Genomic DNA, 24,461 nt, shown 5'->3' with positions numbered 1-24,461 from the left:
TGCCGCGTCACCGCCCGGCGCCGCCCGCGCCCGCCCGGGGCCGCCGCCGGCAGCGCCGCCTCAGTCGCGGAGGGAGAAGTCGAAGGGCTCGAAGTCGCGGCGGAAGGCGCGGGCCTGCGCCGCCTCCTCGGGCCGCTGGGCGGCGCACTGCCGCCAGTCCGCGCGCTGCGGCTGCGCCAGCAGCGCCTCGCTCGCCAGCACCTCCCTGCAACAACAGCGCCGCGACGTCACGGTGACGTCACCGCCGCGTCACAGTGACGTCACCGCGGGGGCGGGGCCGGCACGCACCTGCCGAACTGCAGCGGGAAGCGGCCGCGGATGCGGTGGAACAGCTTCTCCCCCGTGTCCAGCTCCACGTAGAAGTACGGCATCCCCGGCTGAGCCACCTGCACCACGGGAACCACACAATCAGATCGGCTGGGAAACACCTCCGACACCAAGTTCAACCTAGGACCCATCACCAGCTCGCTCACTGGACCATGGCACTAACTGCCACACCCAGTCTGTACCACAAACACCTCCTGGGCAGCCCCTTCCTAATCACCCTTCTGAGAAGAGCTACCAGGGGACAGGGAGAGCCTCTTCCCAGCCAGTCCAGGGGCTGGGGACACAGCTGTCCCCATGCCATGGTCCTCTCTCATGGGAGGAAACCTGGGAAAATAACCCCACAACCCGCCTGAGGTCAGTGCCTGAGCTCAAACAATACCTTCCATGGGAGGAAGGAGCAGTGGGCACTTCCTGCTGGGATCACCTGTGGTATTTTGTGGTTTAATTCTGCTGTAAGTGACTAAATGAGAAGCAGGCAGGACTGGTCATTCCCAACCTCATCGAGGTCACCCCAGCCTAGTACAACACCTTCTTGGAGGATGAGGCCACGCTCACATTTCTCAGCTGAGAAATCATCTGTTGTTCATGGGAACTCCTCCCAGAGCAGAATCCTGGCACATCCCCAGATCAAGTCCATGAGATTCTGCCTCCAACAGCTCGACCCCACCCCACAGAGTGACCTCAGAGGGGAATAGCAGCTTAGGCAGGACAGTGGGGAAGTGGTGAAATCTGGGCCCGTACTTGTGCGATATCCGAGTGCTCTGGGATCTCCAACAGCTCAATCTGCTGCTCCTGTGCTTGTGTGATAAAGGCCTCCTTGATGTCTTCAGAAGTGCAGAGGTCCAGAGGGACAGGGATGACCTGGAGAGAGAGGACATTTCCATAAAAGAAGACAAGACAATCTGTTTGCAGAAAGCCATCAGTCCATCACTGGAGCTCGTGGCTCCTCAGTACAGCTCAGCCTCATCACACAAGACAGGTGAGCACCCATCTCTACAGGCTTAAACTTATGAGGGTTTTTGCCCTGTAGGAGCTGGACAGAGCTGAAAACTCCAAGCTTGAAAGTTCTCAGCACAGCCCTCTCCTTCTCATCTCTGTGGTAGTTCTGATACAGCTCTGATACACTTACAGAGCTGCCACACACAGCAACCACCAGGATAAAGCCCAAAATGGCTCTTTCAGTTCATCTGGAGTTTATATTCAGTGCAAGTTTATGCTTCCCCAGGGTGACACCCAAACCATACCTGCAGCTGCAGATGCTGACTCCTATAGTTTCTTTCAAATAGGACATATCTCTTCCCCTTGCTCCTGAAAAATTCCTTTAGGGCAGCCTTGTACTTGGTGACTTCTTCCAGCACCTCTGAAGACAAGTCCACCACTGACTGATAGTGCCCAATTGGCAAGATCAGGACGTGGTCAGGTGACAAACCCCCTTTGGCCAGGGCAAGGTAGCACTAGAGTGAAACAACACACACCAGTTACTCACTGTGCTGTAGGAATTTACTCTCTGACTACTCACTCTGAGTAGCCTCAGGAACAGGAGAATCTTCTATGTTGCTTATTTAGGGATTGTTTATTAGCAATTTTATTTGAATTTATTTTTTATACTGAATTTATTAACCACTAGAGGAATGAGAAAGAGACAAAGAGACTGCCAAAGGACAAAAAAAAAGTATTTTTTGAATGCCAGAGGAATGCCTTGTGTGCAGGGAAGCTGCTGAGTGAATTTCACCACTGAGGCAGGAATTTCTCATTCTGACACAAAAATCCACTTAAAAAATTAAACTAAAACTGTGGAGAAACCTGTCCCTGTAAGTGGATTATGCTATACAGGAGTAGTAACTTTGAGCAAAGTGCATAAAACAATGATGGACTGAGCTTCAAAGTCAAAATCCTGAAGTACATCCTGGAGACACCTTCTTTTTCATCTCTACAGAACAAAACTGTAACCAGTCCTCCCAGAGAGATCTGGCATTGGTGCATCCTGCTGCCTAAGCAGGTTCCAGCTGGAAAAGTTTTGCCAGATGGTAAGAGAGGACTGGTAAGAGAGCAAAAAGTGTTCTGGCACTGGAATCCAGCTCTGCTGCTGGAACAACACTGGGCCACACTTCACTTTTTTAAGAGTTTATGTGTTTGTAGAAGAGATGCAAAGAAACTGAAAGCAAACCCAAGCGCCAGCTGCAAAAGAAGCTTGTTTTAAATTTAAAATTGGAGATTGGTATTTCGTTTTGCCATGTCTTAGCATGATTCTGACCCAGCAAAGCCCATGCTGCAGGTACTTACATGTGTGCCAATACTGACAACCAAGTGCTTCTCCACCTCTGGGCTGGCCAAGCAGAACCAGCAGGGCCCTGTGGGCTGAGCTTTGTTGGGAAAGAAAACAAGGATTAGCAGAAGGAATATTTGTCAGAACACAGACAACCTGGTATTTCCCAGCCACCCTTCCCAGTTTATAAAGTGCCAGAAGGACACAGCTCTGGCCAGGGACATTCCAGCAAGCAAGGAGGTGGTGACAGTCAGACCCTGCTGTCTGCCATTCTCCTGGAATGAAGGAGGAGTTTGGTAGTTCCAAGAGATAGTAGCTGCAGCTCACTAATAAGAAAACACCAGCAAATGTAAGCAAACAAATCAAAACGAGGTAAAATTAAAGACAAGGGCAGATGCTGTCAAACACACTTGTCAGTTCTGGCCCATCCCTCACATCCAAGACACCTGGATTCACACCCAAACTGTGATACCTGAGCTGAGCCTTTTGGAAGTGTCTGGTTCAGAGGGTAAATGCCATCAGCCCAACCACAACCACCACAGACCCAAAGAGCTCTGAAACTATGCTCTTCTTTCATCTGCTGAAGCCTATCTTCCCTTGGAAACAAGGGACCCTTCATCCTCCTGCATCCCCCCAGCAGCTGGCAGTGACACAGGTCTCTGGCTGACACCTACAGCTCAACAGCTGGAGGAACAACTTGGAGTGCTGTGGTCCACCCAAAGCCTCGTGGGAAGAGCTCAGGAAAAAAGCATCCTCACACTTACGGGGTTTCTTGGCTTGCTTAGGTTGGGAGTCCCCTCTCTCTTTCCCATCTGAGGGACGTTTCCTTCCCTGATGCTTGTTCAAGTCAAAGAAAAACTGACAGGCTGGTTCTTCCTGTTTAGGAAATGAAAAGTGAACAGGATGTTCAGTTAGAACTGCACCACAGAAAGTAACAGGATATAGAAGAATTTGATTTTTCCTGAAGAGCTGTGAACCACTTTTGAAAAGCATCAATATCACAGAATCCCTGAGGCTGGAGAATCCCTGCCAGCCCAGGGAGTCCCAGCTGTGCCCAGTGCCCACCTTGTCCCCAGCCCAGAGCACTGAGTGCCACCTCCAGCCCCTCCTGGGACACCTGCAGGGATGGGCACTGCAAAGCTCCCTGGGCAGCCCCTGCCAAGGCCTGAGCACCCTTTCCATGCAGAAATGCCTTCTGAATATCCTGGAAAATAACATCTCCTCCTAGTAATGCAGCAGGCTTTACCTGCTTCAGTCAGGAAAAAACTTCAGGGAGAGCTGCCCCAAATCATTATGCTCTCCTATTCAGCCTTATGCTGAACATTCAGAATTGCCAGATTTTATGGATTATTCAAATCTTTTCATTTGCCAGCCAGTGCCAAATGAATGACTTTATTTCTTAGAGATGTGAATGTGTCAAAAACTTGCCAGGAGTTGAAAACATTTCACTGAGTTATCTCATAGAGCCCAATGCCATTAGAAGGCTTTAATGCTGAAGAGGAAAAAAATCTTGTCCCCCTATTTCTCAGAGTCCTCCTTTAAGAAGGGAAAGGCCTCTTCTCCAGGCTTAACATCCCCAGCTCCCCCAGCCTGTCCCCACAGGCAGAGTTTTGGACAGAGACATCCCAAAGGGAAAGCCAAGCAGTGCTGTGAGCACAGAGAGTGAAGCAGGAAGGCCCATGGGGAGGAGCACAGGGCAGTACCTCTGCAGAGAGAGGGGCTTTGCTCTTGGGAGCCTCCTTCCTGAGTTTCCGGTAGGGATTTTCGGTGACGTCCTGAGGCTGCTTCACCAGCTCTGCAGGGTCCATGGAGCTCATGGGCACGATGCTGAAGGCATAGAGGTACTGCAACAAACACAGGCAATCAGGGACAGGCAGCTCCTGCCACAGCTGCACCTCTGAGCAGATCACTTACAAACTAAGGCACCCCAGAACAGCTCCACACCCCTCAGCACATCAGTGTTTGGAAAAACACACCCCCTGTGCCAGTGTCCCACCCAGGAGTTTATGCAGTGCATCCTTGATTCCCTGCCCATTTCCAGGCCTTCTTTCTGGCCTTTTTTGTTACCAGTGCATCCTTAACTGCCAACCAATATTCCTTAACTTTCCTAAGGGGGAGAAGAGAGACAGGTTAAAAACTTCATGCCAGAAGTTTGTTATTTTCAGTGGTTTGTGCCTCAGAACACCATGTGCAGCCCTTACTACCCTTCTGACATAACAGGCAAGTGGAACCTATTCCTCAAGGGAGACAGATACCTCCACTTCAGCCAAGCTTTTAAGTGCCTGATGTTGTCCTCTAACTGCTCTCACTGCCCCATTATTGTACTTGAGAAAAGAGGAAAGATTCAAGGGTGTCAGTACCTTTTTCTTGCTTGTATTGCCAACGTCAGCAAGGGCAATAAACCTGGTGACATGCTGTGGGGTCTCCTGTAGCACCATGTGATTCCTGTAAGGAAGCAAAACCTGGCTGTACTGGCACATAAAATACATAGAGTATTGAAAGGACAGTGGGAAAACCCCTGCCTGCCATGAAGATACTCAGACAGCACACCAATCCTCCTGTGTTCCTTAAAAACTGAACTATTACCTGAAAATAAATGAGATTTCACACGATTTTACAAACCTGTAAGGAAGTCTTTCATAATAGGCCTTCTCCAGAGCAGCAAAATGGTACCTTGGTTTGAGACTTGCAGCTAGATCTGATACCAACTTCGAGCCACACTTCTTGGTGTCTATTTCTCCCTACAAAACACAAACTAAGCTTTATTTAAACCTCTCAAAGAGCAGGGAAAAGAAAGGTTTAATACACTTCTCTGTACACTCGAGTGAGTACATTCCCAGAAAATTCATGCCAAGGGAAGTCAAACATAGAATGACATAGAACAGCTACAGAGAATGCCATGGGAACTTCTGAGATCTGAGTTTTCTCTCTGAGCCAGAACATCCCAACAAATCGTTCTCTACAACACCCAAGGAGAGCAGGGTTGGTTATTATGCTGTGAGGGAAGGTTCCTCATGCATTTAAACTGAGAATTGTATCTTTTTTGGATGTTGGAAGAAATTGAGAGGAAGTAAAAAAATGTTCTTCTGCCACATGTATGGCCTTGCTGTCCAGACAGGCTTCAAATCATCTGAAAATCACTTCTACTGAGGAACATTAACACAACAAAATTGGACACAAATGAAACAAACCCTCAAAATCCAGACTGAGGAAGAACCAGACCACCTGATCGATACTGAAGGAAATAAACACCAAAACACTTAAAAAGTGGCAGGGACAGATAAAATACCGTGAAGTCTAACAGACCCCCCTCCTTTCAGTCTTTCTTCTCTGAAGAACCAGGAGATCTCCTCTCCCTGTTTTTACTCCCAGCTTTCTCAAGCACACTAAAACACTTAAAAAGTGGCAGGGACAAATAAAATGCCCTGAAGTCTCACGAATTCCCCTCCTTTCAGTTTTCTCTGAAGAACCAGAAGACCTGCTCTCCTTGTTTTTACTCCCAGCTTTCTCCAGCACTCGGAGAGGGTGAACAGAACTTGCACTCGGGGAGGAAGCAGAGAGGCTCTGTGAAACCCCGGGAACAGAACACTCACCGCGCTGTTGGCAAAAGTGCCCACGTCTCTGGGCCAGGGGGAGGTCAGCAGTATGTCCACACCCCTGAAGTTGGGGGCTGCCAGCAGAGAGGTTTTCAGCTCGGCCACGTCCTTGGCGCTGAAGCAGTGCGCGGGTGCCGGCTCCTGCTGCGCCTCGGTGCCGCTCAGGTAGGCGATCTGCAGCCCCGAGCAGCCGCTGTACACGCCCCTGCGGCCTGCAGCGACACACACAGAGCCCTGGGAATGCCACAATCCCCTGGCATGGGGCAGCAGCAGCAGTGCTGACTCGCTGTCACTGCAGTCACCCCCACAGACAGCTCATCTGCTGTGCCCAGAGCGATGGCATCACTCGGTGCCACAGCGCAAACCCGAGCCTGCCCACAGCGGAGCTCTTTGGACAAACCCCAGTCCTCCCCCTCCTCCCTGCCACCTTGCTTCCCAAAAACTCATCCACAGCAATCACACATCCAAGCCAAGTGCCTCTACTCTGTTATAGTTTTGGCCTGGGGGCAATTCTGGAAAGAAATTATTTTTTACTTTTAGCTTTGCGGCACTTTGCTTGTTACCTCTGCTACCGCAGTACAGCCACACAGCAAAGTCATATTCAAACCTTCTCCTACAGAAACAGGCATGCTCTGGGAATAAGACAGGCATGCTATAAGAAGAACAAAGAAGGGAATTGACTGAACAAATAATTTCTGAAATAAAGAAAATTGAGAAAATATAGAAAGGTAAAGATTTTTGGAGTAGAAGAGCCTGAGATAAAATTAAATGAATATTTGAGTTAAAGAGAAGAAGGCTCAGCTGAAGGAAAAGCAGGAGTGGAAGGACAATATTACACCATGTGATTTCTTACACATAGGTAAATGCAAAAAGTTTAGAAAAACTTCTCCTAAACCAAAGATAATAAATACAAATGTATTATTACAGAAATGGTTTGGAGTTACAGCTGATTTGCTGAGCTGTGAATTTAGTAAATGAACAATTCTGAAAAAAAAAATCCTTATTTAAAAGCAGGATTTACAGAGATTGTACCAGTCTGAACCACAGGATAAAAAATGCCACTGACAACTCCCAGAAAAAGGAAGGTGTTAAAGTGGGAAGATGAGAGAATGCTCATGAGAGCCCCAGCAGGCACAGGCTGACCCCAAATCCCCTGCAGCCTTACCCAGGTAAGTGATGTTCTCAGCTAACTCACAGCCACTGACGTCTGGGAAGTAGCTCAGGGTGTCCGGGTTGTTGGCACCGAGCACATAGGTTGGGATTGGAGCTGGGGAGAAAACCTCGTGCACTCAGTGAGCTTTAATCCCAGCACCCAGCCCACACTGCCCAGGAATCACAGCAGAGAACCCATCCAGTCAGGCCCTCCACCACCCTCAGGCAGCAGCAGCACAAGAAGCTTCCCTGCAGAGTGAAGCTGGAGCTCCCACAGCTGCAGGAAGGGAATGAGCTCTGCTCCACCCACATCGCCCTCCCCTACTGGTGTAAGATTAACTCCGAGGTGATGCACAGCCCTAGAGCCAGGGCTGCTCCACCCAGACCCATCTTTCCCCCCTGTGTGGGGTCTCCCTGCTGGAGTACAGCTGCTGTAACACCCCAGTGCCCAGCCCCCGGGTGACACCGCCCTCCTCCCTTACCTTTCTTGGCCCCCGTGCGGTACTCAGCCCATTCTGCCTCGGAAGTAGAGCCGAAGAAATTCCCGACACACAAAAGCATCTAAAAACACCGGATAAAGCAGGAGTTGCCATTTCACCACAGACAGAACATACACACAAAGGCTTTGCCTGCAGCACTTCAGCAGCATTTGGTTTGCTAAAGAGATTCCTCTGTTTATCTGCGTTAAACACAACATCGACGGGTTTAAAAGGACAGGCAGCTGCTCTCCCGCCTTCTGTGCGCAGATCACGGCTCCTCCCAATCGTTTGGTGCTGGACAGGGAGGGCTGGGACAGCAACACCCACCCGAGCTCCACCGGCACGGGAAACCCACCCCGGGCCGTGTCAGGACGGGAACGGGAACCCCGGGAGAACGGCACCACGTCCACCTCTCCCCACAAGCCCCACGAGCCTTACGTCGAAGCGGCCGCTCTTGGCCTGGATGGCACGGACCCGCCCGAAGATCGCCTCCAGCCGCCCCTCCACGTCGCCGCACGCCAGCCTACGGGACACCGCGAGGTAAGAGCACGGTCCGGTGCAGCCCCACCGCAACCTCATCCCGTGTCCCACCCCGTCCCGTCCCGCTCCACTCACACGCGCAGCGGTGCCGCCGCCATCACGAAGGTGCTCGACCCGAACCTCCCGCCACTTCCGGGTGCGACGCTCAAAGCGCTCCGCCACTTCCGGGTGCGCCGCCCAAAGCGCTCCGCCGGTTGCCGGGTGGGCGGCGCCCGAAGCCTGACAAAACGAGTTGGAATGGCCGGGAAGTTTAAATCCCTGTGTCCGCAGGGAATCGCGGATATTCCCGATGCGTGGTGTCATCATCCCGGCGTGTTAGTGCTCCATCAGTGCTGGCACTAAACGTGGAAAACCCGCGAAGAAGAGGTGATCGGGTAAGAGAGGGATGTTGTCTCAGGAGTGACTGAAATAATCCCTGCAGGTGATTTTTTACACTGATAAATTATTATAATGTTCATTATATGTGTTAATATTATATTTCTGTATGTATTTATAATAAATACATTTATATAAAATACTGCATTTCGATATGTAATTATTACGCTGAGCTGTACCAAAACAAGCACTTAATCAGGCTGTAAACACCAGCCAAGCTCTCCAATATTTACATCTTCTATAATGTTTTATTATAATAATGCCTTATAAATAAACGATACCTTACAAATAGCTTTTATAGAGGATTTCTAAATTAAGTGTTCATTTATTTTTATTAAGATTTTATAATATTACCATCTGAATTCTGTACATCAAAGTTGGTGTTGTTGGAGTTTGTTCCTTCTGTAGTATTGGGACTGAACTGCTCCACATTTCAACAAGCACGAGAAATGGAAAGTAATAACTTTTATTTTCTGCATCTCACCTGATCTGAATGAACCACAAAAGATTCACGGAATGGTTTGGGTGGGAAGAGACCTTCAAGCCCATCCAGTTCCACCCCCTTCCACTGTCCCAGGCCGCTCCAAGCCCCGAAGTCCAGCCTGGCCTTGGGCACTTCAGGGATCCACGGGCAGCCACAGCTTCTCTGGGCACGCCGTACCAGGGCCTGCCCACTCCCAAAAGCCAGCAGAGCCGGTTGTTTACCGGCGGGATGTGGGAAGCCGAGGAGGATAAGACCATAAAATTGATTTTTTACCGACGGTAGCTGGGCCAAAGCGCTCGCGGCGGTCGCGGGCAGGAGGCCGCGCTCAGCGGCGGCTCCAGCGCCTCACGGAGGCAGCGAGGCCACCCCACCGCGCCCTGAGGGGCCGGGGTGCGCCCCGCGCCTGCCTCACCCCCGGCCCGATCCCACCGGCCCCAGCAGGTCATGGACGCCACCCCACAGAGAGCTCCCCACCATCCCAAGCTCTCTAAGGGGCGGAAAGGCGGTGGCCGCCCGGCTCGGCGGGGCCGCCGCTCAGCCGCCATCGCCCCTCAGCGGGGCCGCCGCTCGGGCTCCCTCCAACATGGCCGGCCCCCCGCCTCCCCTCAGCGGCGCCGCCGCCGCGCCGACACCGCCTCCCCTCAGCAGCGCCACCGGTCTCCCGCCTCCCCTCAACATGGCCGCTCCCCCGCCTTCACTCATCTTCGGCACCGCCCCTCAGTTTGTCCCGCCGGCTGTTCCCGCCCGGCGCAGCCGCGGAGCAGCAGCCCGGGCGCGGAGCGGGCGGGAAGGACGGTGGGGCGTTGGTCGCGGTGCCGGCGGGGCGGGATGGCGCTGTCGCAGCAGTGCGAGGCCGCGTTCGGTACCGCGGACCTGTACGGTGTGCTGGGCGTGCGGCGCGGCGCGTCCGAAAAGGACATCCGCCGCGGCTACCACCGCGCCTCGCTGCGCCTGCACCCCGACCGCGTCCCGGCCGAGCAGAAGGAGGAGGCCACCCGCCGCTTCCAGGTGAGGAGAGACCGAGGGAGAGAGGGAGGGAGGGAGGGTGATGGCTACGGGTGAGACCGACCCACCACTCCAAAAGGGACTGGCCCCTTGATCTGCTGGGCTGAACCCCGGGCAAGCGACCCTGAGTGCCCGCCGCACCGAGCAGCCCCGACCCTGAGTGCCCACTACACCGAGCAGCCCCGACCCTGAGTGCCCGCCGCACCGAGCAGCCCCGACCCTGAGTGCCCACCCCAGCGCTCCCTGGGTGACTGACCCCCAAGTGACCGCTCCCTGGGTGACCGACCCACGGACCCCCCCCGAGTGACCTCCTGCGTCCCGCAGATCCTGGGCAAGGTGTACGCCGTGCTGAGCGATGAGAAGCAGCGCGCAGTGTACGATGAGACTGGCATGGTGGATGAGGAGGCCGAGGCGCTGCAGGACGGGCGGGACTGGCTGGAGTATTGGCAGCTGCTGTTTAAGGTGAGAGCGGGATGGGGCTGGGAGACGCCTCCCCTTTTTGTTTTTATGTGTTTTTCTCTTAAATCCTGCTGGTGAGTAAGTCCTGTAAGTCAAAAAGCATCACCTCTTTGCGCCAGGTCACCGTGAAAGACATCGAAGAGTTCAAGAGTAGCTACAGAAACTCGGAGGAAGAGCTGGCTGATGTGAAGGCAGCATACATGAACTTCAAGGGCGACATGGATCGGATCATGGAGTCTGTGCTGTGCGTGGACTACACGGATGAGCCCAGGATACGGGAGATGATCGAGCGAGCCATCGACTCCGGGGAGGTGCCATCCTACAAGGCTTTTGTAAAGGAGTCAAAGCAGAAGATGATGTCCAGAAGAAAGCGGGTAGGTTGCAGCAATTACTTACCAGAACTTTTTCCCTTGGGAGAAAATAAGTAATGCTGTTCCCAAGGTTTTTGTCACAGGATTGCTGGGTTACACACCTTACTGTTCACATCTGGTCACCCATGGTCATCACCCCCCCAATCCAAATCATTGTGAAAGGCTTTTCTACTTCTTTATTTCCTTATTATACACAATGGCTTATTACAGTTTAGAATGTCCCTGCATTTATCTACAAAGCTGGGAGTTGCTGGAGTTAACAAAAACAAGCAAGTAGTGAAAACACATTTTGGTTGGGTTCTGGCAGGTGTGAAACTGCTCTAGCCTAAATGGACTCGTGTATGCTTTCAGACACTTTGTAGAATGCTATATGCAAATCACAGTAACTTTGAAATTATTGTAGTATCTATCAAAACCAAAAAAATGGGTGTGGGAACAGGGGTGGGGACAAACATCACATGCAACACTGTGAAAGAGCAGAAAAACTTCCTGCTCTGCTAAATGGTGGAATCAGAATGGGCTTCCCTTGCCTGATTCCTCATCTGTGGCCAAACGTGGAAACCCTTTGCACTCCCCTGAAGCTATTTGTACACAGGTGCCCAAAAAGCATTTGGTAAGTCCTGTAAGACTTGTTCAGATAACATGCAAAATTCTTCTTTAAAGAACCTTATTTGTTTTTTTTAGGCAGAAAAAGAAGCTAAAGAGGCAAAAAAGGCCATAGATGAGCTGGGCCTTAGTGGAGAAAATGACTTGCAAGCGCTGATTAAAGTAAGGCTTCTTCTGTTTCTTGCACATAATTTTGTTACTGGCTTATAATTGTGTTTTCCCTGAGCATCTTTGATTTTGGATCCTTGCATATCTTCTGAATTCCTGAGGTTAAAGCCTGGCCTTAATGTTAACTATGTGCTTTAATTTAATTAGATTCAGAGTACAGTATGGATTTTATTACCTGTGTCTATTTAAAAATTTACAAGAGTTAAATATTTGGAGTACTTATGGAATAACTTCTAGTTTTAGCTGGTTTCACAGGAGAGTTTTAATGATGATACTAAACTTCCTGTAGCTTGTCTTTAACGTGTTTGATGTAGTCCAAGATTTGGTGTATCTATCAAACCTCAATGGGATAAGCAATTTGGGCAGTTCCAAAAGGTCTGAGTTTGGTTGGTGTTGTTTTCCCCCTGCCCAGCGCCGAAGCAAAGAACGAGAAAAGGAAATGGACAACTTCTTCGCCCATCTGGAAGCAAAGTATGGCAACACTGCTAAGAAAGGAGGAAAGAAGACCTCAGGCAAGAAAAGAAAGGCAGAAGGAACAGCATAGACTGAAATACCAGGTTTCACTTTGTATGGAGAAGTGGATTTGGGAGAATTTTGTGTGTTTTCTGGGCCCCTGTTTCAGACTGTGTGCATTGACTGGCTGTAAGTGGGAGGCATGACATGGAATCCATGCTGAACAAGGACAACAAGGCATTCCTGTGCTACTGTCTCCAGCCCTTTGGGTGCTCTACAGTTGAGATCCATGTGTGCTATTCACACATTTCTTCTGTAACAAACCTCCTGCTATTTTTAAAGGTCTTTGCACATCAGCTCAACAGGTCTTTTTCAGATATTCCAGTAGTTTTTATAAAGTTTGGAAAATTGCTGATTTAATAAACAAGAAGGTGGGGGTTTTTTCAGAGTTTTGCTTTCTCAGTTCTCTGTATGTTTTCTAAATAAGTTATTTGAAACAAGCCAATTGTGTTGATTCTTCTGATTTCAGTCAAATCCTACACACTTCCAGGGAGGATCATTTTTCAAAGGTGTAGGAGTCTCAAGGTGAACACTTTGGGAGTTGAAGGCTCTCAGAGCTTCAACAGCAGCTCCTGGGGGGAAGCCAGAGGAAGATGGTCTCTCTGCTCCCTTTTACTTGTCTGCTCTGAAAAATAACCCTGATTCTGAGAAAGTAGAGCATATCATTGTGGTTTACAACACAGGGCTTGAAAGTTACTTTTATTACACAAAATAAGTAACAGTCCAGGAGCAGTCGCTGGTGTCAGCCATCTGTACAAAAGTACAAAAATGGCCTTTGGAGGTGACTGCATTTTTTAAACCCACAGACTCCTCTAGGCTGTCAAACACTACATCATGTTTACAGAAGTCTATTCAAGTTTATTTGTCTGATTTTGTAACTCTTGTGCTACTGAAAACTCACTTGGTCCCTGAGGAATGGCACAGATACAAATGGGATGCTTATCTGCACTTTGCCTGACATAACTGACACACTGCAGTGTTCCAGAAGAGAAATTGTATTTTGAAGTGGTTTAGTGAGTAGAGGTCTCTGGTGTGCATCAGCTTCTCTCTCTAAAAACTTAAAATTGAGCTCAGACCTGCTTTTTTTTCTTTTTTTTTTTTAATTTAAACTTCTGGAAATGCAAAGGCAGGTTAACCCAGTTATATTTCTCTGTTTTTGATTAAAGCATGTTTGGATCAACTGGACTTGTGAGCTTCAGTATGGATGAAAAATTATTAGCTGGTGTGGAGTGGGGAAATAGGGGAGCCACAGCATAAAGAACACTAACAAGTTTTTTTTCTAATATGAACTGTAATTTGAAGAAGAATAAGAAAATACAGGAAAACAGTGCTCTTTAATTGGACTAGAAAGGAACAACTTTTTGTGGAGAGTCCTAACTTTGTTTAAATACAGCCAGTGTTTACCTCAGCTTGTTTTTACATTTCAGTCTGGCACTTGCTGTTTGGGAGTAAGACCTTAAGCTAATCACTTATTTTGAGAAGCCTGTACTTCATGTTTTTACATGTCTTATCTAGAACCACAAGGCCAGCTCCAGCAAATGCCTCTGCTAGGTCTGTCACACAGGGCAGACACAGCTCCTAAAAGCTCCACTGCATCAGTGGCTTCTGGAGCTCTACCTTGGAGTGAAGAAATCTTGTGTAATTATAGGTACTTTTACAAAAGGACACTGAGCTGTTCTGTGAAATTACCATAAAGTGTCTCACCAGGAAGATATTTTTTTGAGTACTGTCTGAAACTACTTGTAGTTGGAAGTTTCTTTTTGCCTGTTCAACCTCCTTCAGTCACTGAGGAACAGGTAAAAGGTTTTTTTTGTAAGTCAGGAAGAGGCAGTGGTGTGCTGCCCTTACAGCTGCCACAGCATTCATCACTTGCCTAAGCTGAGTGCTTGCTTTTGCTAGTACAATATTGCTTTAAACATATTGAAATATATAAATACAAGCAGAGACTGAGAGTGTTTGCTGGGATTCCTAGGAGTTGGGCTTCACTGGAATGTATTCACCCTTCCTCTGGAGCATCACTTTCTCTACTGCTAGGAAATGGAATGTTTAAGTGCACCCCTTCTAATCTTTGGCAGCTGCTGCTTAGATTTATATAAAAATAACTATCTGTAAGGAAGGGTGTTTGAAAACTGTGTAAACAACGTTGACCTTGCTGGGAAAGAGAGGTGGTTCATGACTCTCTGGAGAGGGATGGATGGGTGGATGCTTCTCCATGGCACATCAGTGCCTCTGTTTGCTCTTTGTGCCTGATCCACTTCGGCCGTGGGCTTTCACAGAACCACGTGATGGAAGACCTGACAAACAAGAGATCATGGACAGCCTCAAGACTTTGGGAAGGAATTACAGCTAAGTATCAAATACATCTCCTCTAGCCTAAAACTAAAATCTCTTTTTAGTCTAACACATGGCTATCAACTGCATTATTTATAACTTCCAAAAAGGGCAAAGCTTGTGCTTGTTGAGTTGCTGCATTGCAGGGAGTGACTGCATTCCTTGCTATTTCACTGAGTATTCATGTCTACAAAGCTTTTCTGCTAATTTAATTCGTTTTTGTCAATACAGCAGTCATAAAACGCATCTTGCATTTTTTTGGGGGGGGGAGGGCAGATATTTATTTAATTTCAATAGGAACCACTCCTTGCTTGTTTAAAAACAAGATACTTCCGTCTTAGTGCCTTTGTTAACCTCAAGTTACTATTTCTGTTTAAACTGACAACTGCTTTGAAAACTTGGACACTGAGAGGCACTGGGCTGATGACATTAAGCTTCCTTACTTGATTTAAATATTTGGTGGTAATAAAAACAAAAAAAAAAACAACAAAATGCATTCAGCTATACTCTGGAGTAGAGCAGGACATGGCAAGGATAACATTTGTATAATGGCAAATGAAGACATGGATGGAACTTTGAAAAAGTGCAAATTACCTGTAGGAATGTACCCCTGTAGGAAATGCATCCCTATCCCAAAAGCCTCCTTTGTTTGATCTTACTAAACCCTGTGAGTGATGGGCATACCTGAACTCGTGGATCCTCTCCTTGTCCAGGATTGATTACTGTAATCAGTAACAGTGCAAGAACGGCGGCGCTGGGAATGGGGCTGGAAAAAGAGCTTAAGTTATTTCTGTTTGCATGAAAAAAAATCAGCAAGATTATAATACAACTAAAAACTACTTAAACACGTGTATTTGGTAATGAGTTAGATGTTTTGAAGGTCTAAAGAAAGTTTTAAAGAAGGGTCAAATCAACTTTTGAAAGTAGAAAACACACTTTTCTAACACTTGTTTAAAATTATCACTGGGCCACTTAAAGGCAGTCTTTCAATTTCAGGATATTGCACTGTTACAAAGCAGATTTTATAACTGCTGAGTCCAGGATGTTGAAATTATACACAGAAACCAATCAAAGCTGTGTGAAATTACAGCTGTCAAAGCTTAGATACAAACACGTTAGATACAAGAAGGTACCAGTAGAGTAGGATTTCCAATAAATTAAACTGAGAGTATTTGGTACTGAAACAGACTGGACACAGATTGATGTTAATTCTCAAAGCACCCTTTTCAGTAATTAAGGATGATCTGGTGTGATTAGCCATGCTTTACCGAGGATGTGCTGGTTGTGCTAGGCCTGGAGAAGGGATCAGGTAAGGACAGCTGCTCCTGGAGCTGCTGGTGAGTGTCGTGTTGTTGTTGTGTCGTGACACTGTGAGCACGGCTCGAGCTCCCTCGAGGTTTCTGCAAGGAGAGTAATAGGGTTATGGCTTTTTCTTAGTGCAGCAGTTCATTGAAAATAATTAACCCAGGAATTAAAGCTAATTTTCAAATTTAATTATTTTATAGGAGGAGGGAAACACTCAATTTGCATTAGAACTAAGCAGGTAAGCGTGGGTGATGCTGTTACTCAAAACTGATACAACATTTTCCTATCTGATCATCTATTTGACATTCTGTCACAAAACAACAAATAAATTGGAACTCTTGGGCTGGGTAATTTGACCAGCAGTGATAGCAACTTTAGATTACCCAGTAATAAAATGAGATTCTTGTGCCTGTTACCGTTTGCCTGTGGGGTCCTGCGGTGCTCCCACGCTCTGCCACAGTGGTGGTGGCAATGGGTGGCAGGGGGTGATTTCTGTTCAGCAGCAGTGGGGAGGGTGAGGTCAGCTGCTCCTGTGCAGGCAGGCTGGAAGGCACCAGTAAGAACAGAAAAAACACACAGTTAATGTGTTTGCCAGGTGGAAAGTTGTAATGTTGTTCGTTTCTTTGGCCTTCTGGAGTTGACTGTTCTGTAACAATACCTTGGAAAAGCTTCAAACTATCTAAAAAAGACTTTCCTAAGTGCTCTCTACTTGCATTTTAAAGTATGTTTTGTCCTGGATTGTCAAGGAAATTCCAATTGGACTGCTACCAATACCCTGACCCACTGGGTGTCAGGCTGTGTCCTGACTCTGTCAGTGTTATTTTGATTTACTGCATTGTTTATCTTTTTATTTTCTGTTATTTCCTGCCCCCATATTTTTTACCTGAGAGCCCCTTAATTTAAAATTTATAGCAATTCAGAGAGGGGGGGTTTACATTTTCCATTTCATGGGAGGCTCCTGCCTTCCTTAGCAGACACCTGTCTTTCCAAACCTGGACACATTTTAAAAAAGGAAAGATGTCAGTGTTTCTTAGATTGACTGAAGCCTGAGGAAAGGAACAGAAACACAAAGTACTGGAAGGAGAAACACCAGTTATGAAGGGACAAGGAATAAGTTTCTCAACAGTATATGACAAGAAGGCAACAGACTGGATGAATTTATAGATAAACAACAAAACTAGAAGTAAGCTACCTCAATTTACAACATGTGAAATAGACAGGTGTATCAAATCCTGCATTGTTTCCTGATACCCTGTGGTCCCTGTAAATGACTTCATTCAGTCAGGTTATTGTGCAAAATAAAAGATGTTCTAGATGTGATTTGAGGGCTCACTAAGAGCCCTTTGGTCAGTGAGATAACCTATCTGAATATCTTTATAGTGCAGTCTGGGCTAGGATAATGCCGTGCAGTCTGGGCTAGGATAATGCCATGCAGTCTGACCTCCAAAAACTGCAGACTTTTAAATTTATCCTGAAAATAGGCTGCAGAAAGAGACAGCCACGTCAAGGAAGAGATGGTGGCCTTCACTTTGCTTGCAGAGGACAGACTGAGCTCTACTGCTCACGTGCAAAACTACCTGAATATGGGAATGTGTTGTGTGATTCTGAATCACAGCTGGCAGCACAATGAACATCAGCTTTAAGAACTCAGCCCTCTCAGGGCAGTTGTGCTTTGAGGGGCAGCTCCTCTCCCTACCCAGGGCTGCTCTCTAACCCTGGTGCTGTTTTGGGACTTACAGGCGCCGGCAGACGTCGTCCCCAGAGCATGGGGTCCCGATGGGATGCAGGGTCCGTGGGGGAGGGTTCCTCCTCCGGGTGCAGCGGGACAGGGAGGAGGTGCCGAGCTCCAGGGGACGGTTTGGCCACGCCCGGGTAGAGAGGAGGGAGCTCGAACCTGGCCGTTTGTCATCCAGGTCCCTAACAACAACAACAACAACAACATTACAAGACCAAAAGAGAGATGGTCAGTATGACGACTGCTGTTAGCAAAGTGCTCGCCTACAGGTGACTTTAATCACAGAATATGTGGGTAGAAATTATGTGTGTTGATTTTTAATGTAACTTGGGGTAATCACATATCCTCTGAACAGAGACAGCTCTCCCAGGATTTTCCTGAGCAGCTGTGAGAAAGCTCAGAGAAAAGCATGAGAAACACTTCTTCACTTGCTGCACCTGTTGTTGTGCATGTGTGGAACGTGTTATGCAAGATTTGTTTACCAAAGGGTGGTTTCTTAATTGAACACCACTGATGGTGTTTGGATTCATTGACCAATTAGATCTGTTTGTATTGGACTGTCTGAAAAGGATGATCAGTTTCTTAGTAATTAGTATAAAATGGTATAGTATAGTATAATAAAGCAATTAATCAGCCTTCTACAATCATGGAGCCAATACTCATTATTCCCCAATCAGGGGCTCACTGCTACAACAGTAACTATATCAATTTTCACAGAGTACAAATAAACAAATAACCAAGCAGGAAAATAACTACTTGCTTTCTCCAGCAGAGGAATTTATCTTACAAGGCTTTGGGTTGAATCCCTCTCACTGTGAGAGTGCTCTACTTTATTTACTACAAGTGATCTGTAGCCCTTACAGTGTTTTCTCCACTACAGGCGGGTTCCTTTGGTGTAACTGGATCCCATGGATCACCATCAAGCCATTCAGGTTACGCTGAAAACTACTACTTGACCCTTGAGAGAGACTTACCTGAAATTAAAACAAAATAAGTAAGTTACTGTTTGGCAGAGACACACACAAATTTTTATAGACTTTGTATGTCACTTTGGAGAAAAATCATTAATTTCTTCCATGATATCCAGATATATACTCAGTTATATTATTTCCCCAGCTAGGAGATCTTAGCATTTAATTTTTTTTTTTTTGAATGATAGAAAATGTCCTAATACTTAGTATTTTCCAACTGAGCAGCTCATTTGCTGATCTTCCAACAATGACTATAATCAGAAGCTTTACAGAAATAATTTTCAGCATATATTGACATTTTATGCCAAGAACAGATCTGCAAAGTCCTTTTCTGAGATACAGACTGATCTGGGAAAAAAGCCATCCTATTCCACCCACCATAAGAAGAGCAAATAGAAAATAGCAGAGCTTTAATCCCATACATACTTGAGGTGTTTTTCTCCTCTTTTTGCTTTTGCGGCCACCTCTGGGTTTTGGGCACTATACACACAATAAGGGGACACAAGGGAGAGGCAGGGGGAAGAAATAAAGGAGAAAAATAAAAAGAAATAAGAAGGAAAGAGCTGAATTAAAATGGAATAAACAGTTAACACTTTGGTGCTCATCACTCTAGATGCACATCCTCTAAAGTAGATTACACAGTTAAATCAGTGTCTCAGAAAAAAAATGGTTTAGAACTGCAGAGATTTCTCCCTTCTTGCTGGATGAATTAACTATTAATGTGAGAATGGGATCACACACACACACTCCTCAATCTCACCATTTAATTGAAACATTAAATTGTGGAAAGAACTACATCCTGAACCAACAGCCACCACATGGTTGTCACACACAGACATAAAATACTGTCTCAAGGAGGAAAGTAGGAATTAAAACTTCCATCTGAGTAACAACAGGACTAAAATGTCAGAAAGGGCAGCCAGCACTCACACAAAGTCCAAACCAGTTACTGACCTAAACACAACCACTCTGTCTGCTGAGGTAACACTGTGATTCATCCCCACACAAAACAACAGCTGGTTAAAAATCCTTACCAGATTTGATGCCACCAAGGGCATCTTAGTGTGTGACACCTGAGGTAACAGTGCTGGCAGAGGATCCAACTGCAAAGGGCTTCTGGCATCTGCTCGGAGCCTTTCCACTGTTATGATATTTTTCTCATCATCTGTGCAAAGCAACAGAATTCCTGTCAATATTGGCCTTGCCAGTCATGGACAGTGTTATGAATCAATTTTTTTTTTTTTAGAGAGACTCCCCTTCGATGATAAGCTCTGCTAAGTTTTTTGAGGACATGTTTCACACTGTTGGCAGAATAACCTTTTTATTCCCACTGAAGAGATCATTCCCAAATATATCACTTTGCAAAAGTAGCTGAAATCCCCTTTTGAGCCCTCACCTTAACTGTGAATCCTTACCAGAGGCTGACCCTTCCCAGTGCCTGCAGATCAATTCCTCCATGCAGACCAGGACTTCACTCCACACATCATCAAACACAAAGGTGAGCACAGAATCCTTCATGCAGGAGTAGGGAGAGACAGGAGGAAACCCCAATTTCCGTCTGCCAGAGGACAGTCCCATTTTCCTCTCGTGCAACTCCTCCTCCCTGTAAAAATGTAAGTATTACCTGCACCAGAAACACATTGTGCCCATATTTATTTTCAGTTTTCCCACTGACCTCAGTGAGAAATGACTGACCCACCCTGGTCTCCATATACAGAATGATTATAAATCATAGTCCATGAACAATAATTTACCCATGAGATCCAATTCACAGCAAAAAAATCACAATTGTTTGTTACAGTGATATTTCTTCATCACATTGTTAGGCTCCATATCTAATGACAGGACAGAATCCTGAAGACAAGAGAGTGATATTTTTTGCTGTAGCAATGTCTCTCTAGTCTGATAAAACCAAGAAACATAACAATTTTAATTTAATGGTCCATGCAGATAAGTGGCTTTGATTACTAAAACCAATTAAGTAGTCAGGAACTGACAGCACCTTCCAGAGTCCTTACCCAGGCCATATGTTCATACTGTAGGGCTGAATAATGTAAAGGGATAAAAAGATAAAAATAGTGGTAATAGTTTCTTGACAAGCATAAAATCCACTCTAGTTCTTAAAACTACCACTGAAAAAAATCCAAAAAGTACAATTCCACCCAAAACAGAAGCAGCACACTGCTGTTGCATAACTAACAGCAGTGAATTTGACACAGTATAAAAAAATAAATGGTGTTTAAACACATATTATTAAATACTCAAGCTCTTAGGATTGAATGAATTATTCAAACCAAGCACAAAAATGGACAGTGTGAAAAATTACCAAAAAATTCCTAAACATAATTTAGTGAAGGAAATTGTTCTAGGAAATAGGTTGGGAAAATTTCCAGCGCCCAGGCAACCTCAGGCCTTTGAAAGCTCTGTAGAGAAAAGATAAATCAATTCATCAAGTATGTGCATCTTAACTGCAGGAACCCCAGGACAGTATTTTAATCTTCAACACCTACACATCTCTGTGATCAAAAGCCAGGTATTCCTCCACTATGCCTTCGGAGAGAATGAATTCCTCTTCTCCTTCGCCCCTCTCTGAGGAACACAAGGTGGAAGGCTTGGAAGGGTTGGCCTTTTTGTGAGCAGGAGCAGCAAAAAGAGGCACCTTCTTGCCCAAAACACAAAATCTGGACAGGTGACAGTTTTCAGAAAGCAGAAAGAAAGATCAGTTGTTATTCCACCTCAAATAACTGAGAGACAAGCATGGTTGTTAAAGGCAAGCAGTAGCAAAAAATTATTCACTACAGTAACAGCTTCTGGTTGGATACCTCTTAAGTCTTGCTAGGGAACCTGAAACTTCAAGGGTAAAATATACAAAGCAGATTAGAAAGCATTCTGAAATATTAAATAATAAAAGCAGCACTAACAGTGCTTTGTATTTTTTAAAGCCTAGGCAAATTCAACAGATGATTAATAATAAAACCAGCTACAGTACACACATATTCTTAAGAAATCAGCAGCAGTAAAGTGAACTGGCCAGTTCACTGTAGTCAGCAAAAGCACAGCTACGTGTTCTTGCTATTCTAAGAGTACTAAATTCAGATAAAAAGGAAAAAAAAGAGTGTGCTGTGTTCAAAACTCAGCCTAACAGGAAGGCTGCACACTCTAAGAAGCAGAGAACAAACCTTCCTTCCCACCCTGGCATGATCCAGGCTCACTGCTGGTACTTACTCATCAGAATCCTTTTCCTGTGGTGAACTTACATCCGAGGGAGCCCAGCTGCCCGAGGGGGAACTGGAGTACCATCCATACCCTTCATCTGTGGGGGCCACCAGCTGCTTCCCCACCACCCTGCCACGGCAAAAGCAAAGGAGAAACACAGCAGAAAACCTTGGCAGTGCAGTTACTGAAGGGTGTAAGAACAGCAGCAAATCCTAAAAGTTCTCCTGGCAGGCTGTGCAGTTTTCCTGGTGACACTTTCAGTTTTCTAAGAGAATTCTGCTCTGTTAAGGCCAAGTCAGTCACAGATGGCAACAAACCTTTGTCAAGGAACCACATATGAAGTAAGAGGATGTTTATTAATGACAAGCAGGCACATCACCAGAGTGATCTTTTTATCTCTAGCTACTGTATAACTGCATAAACCCACCCTGCCCCCTGTTTTAAAAGCAACTGTGTCCTTGTGGGGAAGGCAGCAGCATCAGCCCATTAATAAAATACCTGAGATGAGGAAAGCTGGAGGACCACTGCTGGCATTCTTCCCTCAGTCCCTCAACATGAACGGTCTCTTTCTGCTCGTACAGAAACTCATCAATTTGTCTGAACATCTGCTGAACTTGCTGTGTGGCAGTTTTGTCAAATTCCTGGAGAGGAAAGAAAATACTTTGTGAATAGCATTTGCAGGGGTTTTTAAATTGATCTTTTATAATTGGAACACACAACTATTTGTTTAGAGCTTAGCAGGACTGCAGAAAAAGATTTTTAACTTTAAATTATTTTCTCCCAGAGATGATGCAGCCTGCTCTTAAGATGGATGGCAGCCACATAAAAAGATTATATTGACACAGCAGAAAAAAATATTAAAACATTTAGAAATATCCATATTATTATATTAAGCTACAAGACTTAAAGGAATCAGAACAGGAAGGATAAAATTCAGTGATATTTTAATGCAATGGAGGATTTGTTGCTTCCAGGGTCCACAAACAAACAGCAACAACACAAAAAGCAATGCAGGCTGGTGGGAAACACTGAACCTGAGGGATAGTCAAGCCCTTTGTTATATGTGATAGAAAATAAGGTCAGTTCTGGGGTGATTTAAATCTAAACAGCTCCATCTCACCTCCCAGAAGGCAACAACACCCTAGGCTTTGGTGGAAGGAGAATAAACCAAACATTTAAAAATGATAAAAAATGTTTTAGGAGCTTCCCATATTTTGAGAAACATGCAAGGATGAAGAAGTTTGATCAACTCACACCAAGTATCTGACAGTCATCCAGCCATGGCCGGGGTTCCACAATAACAGCATTTATAGACACACTCAGGCACTAAATGATTTGCATTTTCAAAATTTTTAGTGGAAATGCAGAATATTAACAGAATAGTATGAACCTAATGTGTTTTGAACTGAAGATGGAACGCAGTAAAAAAGGCATTCTTTCTTTAATCAATGCCATGATTTTTTGACAGATCCAATAATTTTTGTTCTGGTATTGGTATTTCAAGTGTCTTTCTGTGCTCGATTTGGCTTGGGTGATTATGTTCTACTCACGTCATAGCCCCAGGAGAAGACTGAGCTGTCCTCTGTGGAGGTGTCAGCACAGCCCTGACTCGCAGTCCGTGCATCCCCATGATCATCCGATCCCTTACGGATCCCCGACTCCCTGAAACGCGCACGTCGAGCCAAAACCAAAAACAAAAAAATAAAGCAAATCAGCCCACAAAAATAAATACTGAGTGTATCAGTATTTATTTTTGTCAGTATTTCATTGTCAGTCTAGCTGTACCAGAACAGCTGGATCAGATGTGTCAGGACAAGTACCTGGAGGTCTGGGCGAGGTTTTCAGCCGTGGGTGAGGATGAGCGCACCTGAGCCCCCGGCTCTGGCGGTGGGTGATGCCTCAGGGCATGTTTGGGGAGTCCTTGTCTGGAAAAACAGAAGTGGAACTTGGCATAACTTACAAGAATATACATTTACAGAGTTTTATAGGTTTTTCTTTCCTGCTTCTCAAGAACTGTGCGCACATTTATTATTATTACAAAGCTAATTCTTGTGGCCAAAGCTCTAGGTTTAAGGTGTCAAAAATAACTCTAGGATAAACGTGGACTTAAAGGTCTTGACTTCAAAATCAGTTAAAATTAAACCTAAGATGCTGTGAATTGAGGTACAGCTCCCTAAAAGCAGAGATGACGCCATTATCCCTGTAGATTAATTACACTGAATTAAATTAAATAGAACAAGGGTAAACGAGCCGAGTAAGTCAGAACCGACCCAACTCTTGGGCCAGGGGATAAAAGCCAGTTACAGGGATTTAATCGCGTTCTGTCACACCGGTGTCCGGCCGGGACCAGTGCTCGGGAATCCCGGGAATGCCGGGATCCATCTCCCGTCGGGGACAGGGGGTGACCGGGCCGTCACGGGGCCCTGCTCGGTGCTGGGGACAGCGCGGGCGTCAGGCCCGGGAGCGGGGCCGGGGGATCGCGCCCAGAACCGGGATGGGGCTCGGGGCCGCGCCGGGTACCGGGGGAGCGGCGGCCACTCACGGCTGCACCGGTTTGCGCGC

The 24,461-nt window shown here is 46.4% G+C and overlaps 3 protein-coding genes across 4 annotated transcripts; 1 reads left to right on the top strand and 2 right to left on the bottom strand.

Annotated features, from left to right (window-relative positions):
• Window positions 1-60: 60 nt before the first annotated feature.
• Window positions 61-8,490, bottom strand: CWF19L1 (CWF19 like cell cycle control factor 1; the record flags this gene model as incomplete). Of its 2 annotated transcripts, none has more annotated exons than XM_084209984.1 (14): window positions 8,436-8,490; window positions 8,259-8,343; window positions 7,824-7,902; window positions 7,355-7,456; window positions 6,187-6,401; window positions 5,216-5,334; window positions 4,954-5,038; window positions 4,297-4,437; window positions 3,358-3,469; window positions 2,611-2,690; window positions 1,572-1,781; window positions 1,069-1,188; window positions 289-386; window positions 61-205 (listed from the first exon to the last, which is right to left on the bottom strand). In XM_084209984.1, the coding sequence occupies exons 1-14, from the start codon at window positions 8,456-8,458 to the stop codon at window positions 61-63; spliced, it is 1,614 nt and encodes a 537-aa protein (XP_084066110.1). In that variant the 5' UTR covers window positions 8,459-8,490. The 2 variants fall into 2 exon arrangements, with proteins under 2 accessions (XP_084066110.1, XP_084066111.1); XM_084209985.1 differs by having other exon boundaries at window positions 7,385-7,456.
• Window positions 8,491-9,975: 1,485 nt separating this feature from the next.
• DNAJC9 (DnaJ heat shock protein family (Hsp40) member C9) lies at window positions 9,976-13,100 on the top strand. The gene is made up of 5 exons (XM_084210515.1): window positions 9,976-10,227; window positions 10,549-10,686; window positions 10,803-11,057; window positions 11,739-11,822; window positions 12,241-13,100. The coding sequence occupies exons 1-5, from the start codon at window positions 10,048-10,050 to the stop codon at window positions 12,370-12,372; spliced, it is 789 nt and encodes a 262-aa protein (XP_084066641.1). The 5' UTR covers window positions 9,976-10,047; the 3' UTR covers window positions 12,373-13,100.
• Window positions 13,101-13,679: 579 nt separating this feature from the next.
• Window positions 13,680-24,454, bottom strand: FAM149B1 (family with sequence similarity 149 member B1; the record flags this gene model as incomplete). The annotated part of the gene is made up of 15 exons (XM_084210886.1): window positions 13,680-14,635; window positions 15,357-15,438; window positions 15,941-16,072; window positions 16,394-16,520; window positions 17,715-17,894; window positions 18,574-18,686; window positions 19,110-19,163; window positions 19,718-19,848; window positions 20,099-20,286; window positions 21,194-21,364; window positions 21,909-22,028; window positions 22,398-22,540; window positions 23,450-23,561; window positions 23,720-23,824; window positions 24,420-24,454. Coding segments are annotated over 15 exons (1,767 nt in total), but the record flags the coding sequence as incomplete, so codon positions are not given.
• Window positions 24,455-24,461: the final 7 nt, after the last annotated feature.

The sequence above is a fragment of the Fringilla coelebs genome, assembly GCF_963513975.1.
Source record: "Fringilla coelebs genome assembly, chromosome: 8".
Classification (NCBI taxonomy): Eukaryota; Metazoa; Chordata; class Aves; order Passeriformes; family Fringillidae; genus Fringilla; species Fringilla coelebs.
Note: the sequence above shows the minus strand (reverse complement) of the source record. Positions and strands in the feature narration are given on the sequence as shown.

Excerpts from the sequence above, each read along its gene's own strand:
- DNAJC9 (XM_084210515.1), top strand. The coding sequence starts at position 10,048 with ATGGCGCTGTCGCAGCAGTGCGAGGCCGCGTTCGGTACCGCGGACCTG. Across the intron at positions 10,228-10,548 it reads AGGCCACCCGCCGCTTCCAG|ATCCTGGGCAAGGTGTACGC; the intron begins GTGAGGAGAGAC and ends TGCGTCCCGCAG. Across the intron at positions 11,823-12,240 it reads ACTTGCAAGCGCTGATTAAA|CGCCGAAGCAAAGAACGAGA; the intron begins GTAAGGCTTCTT and ends CCCCCTGCCCAG.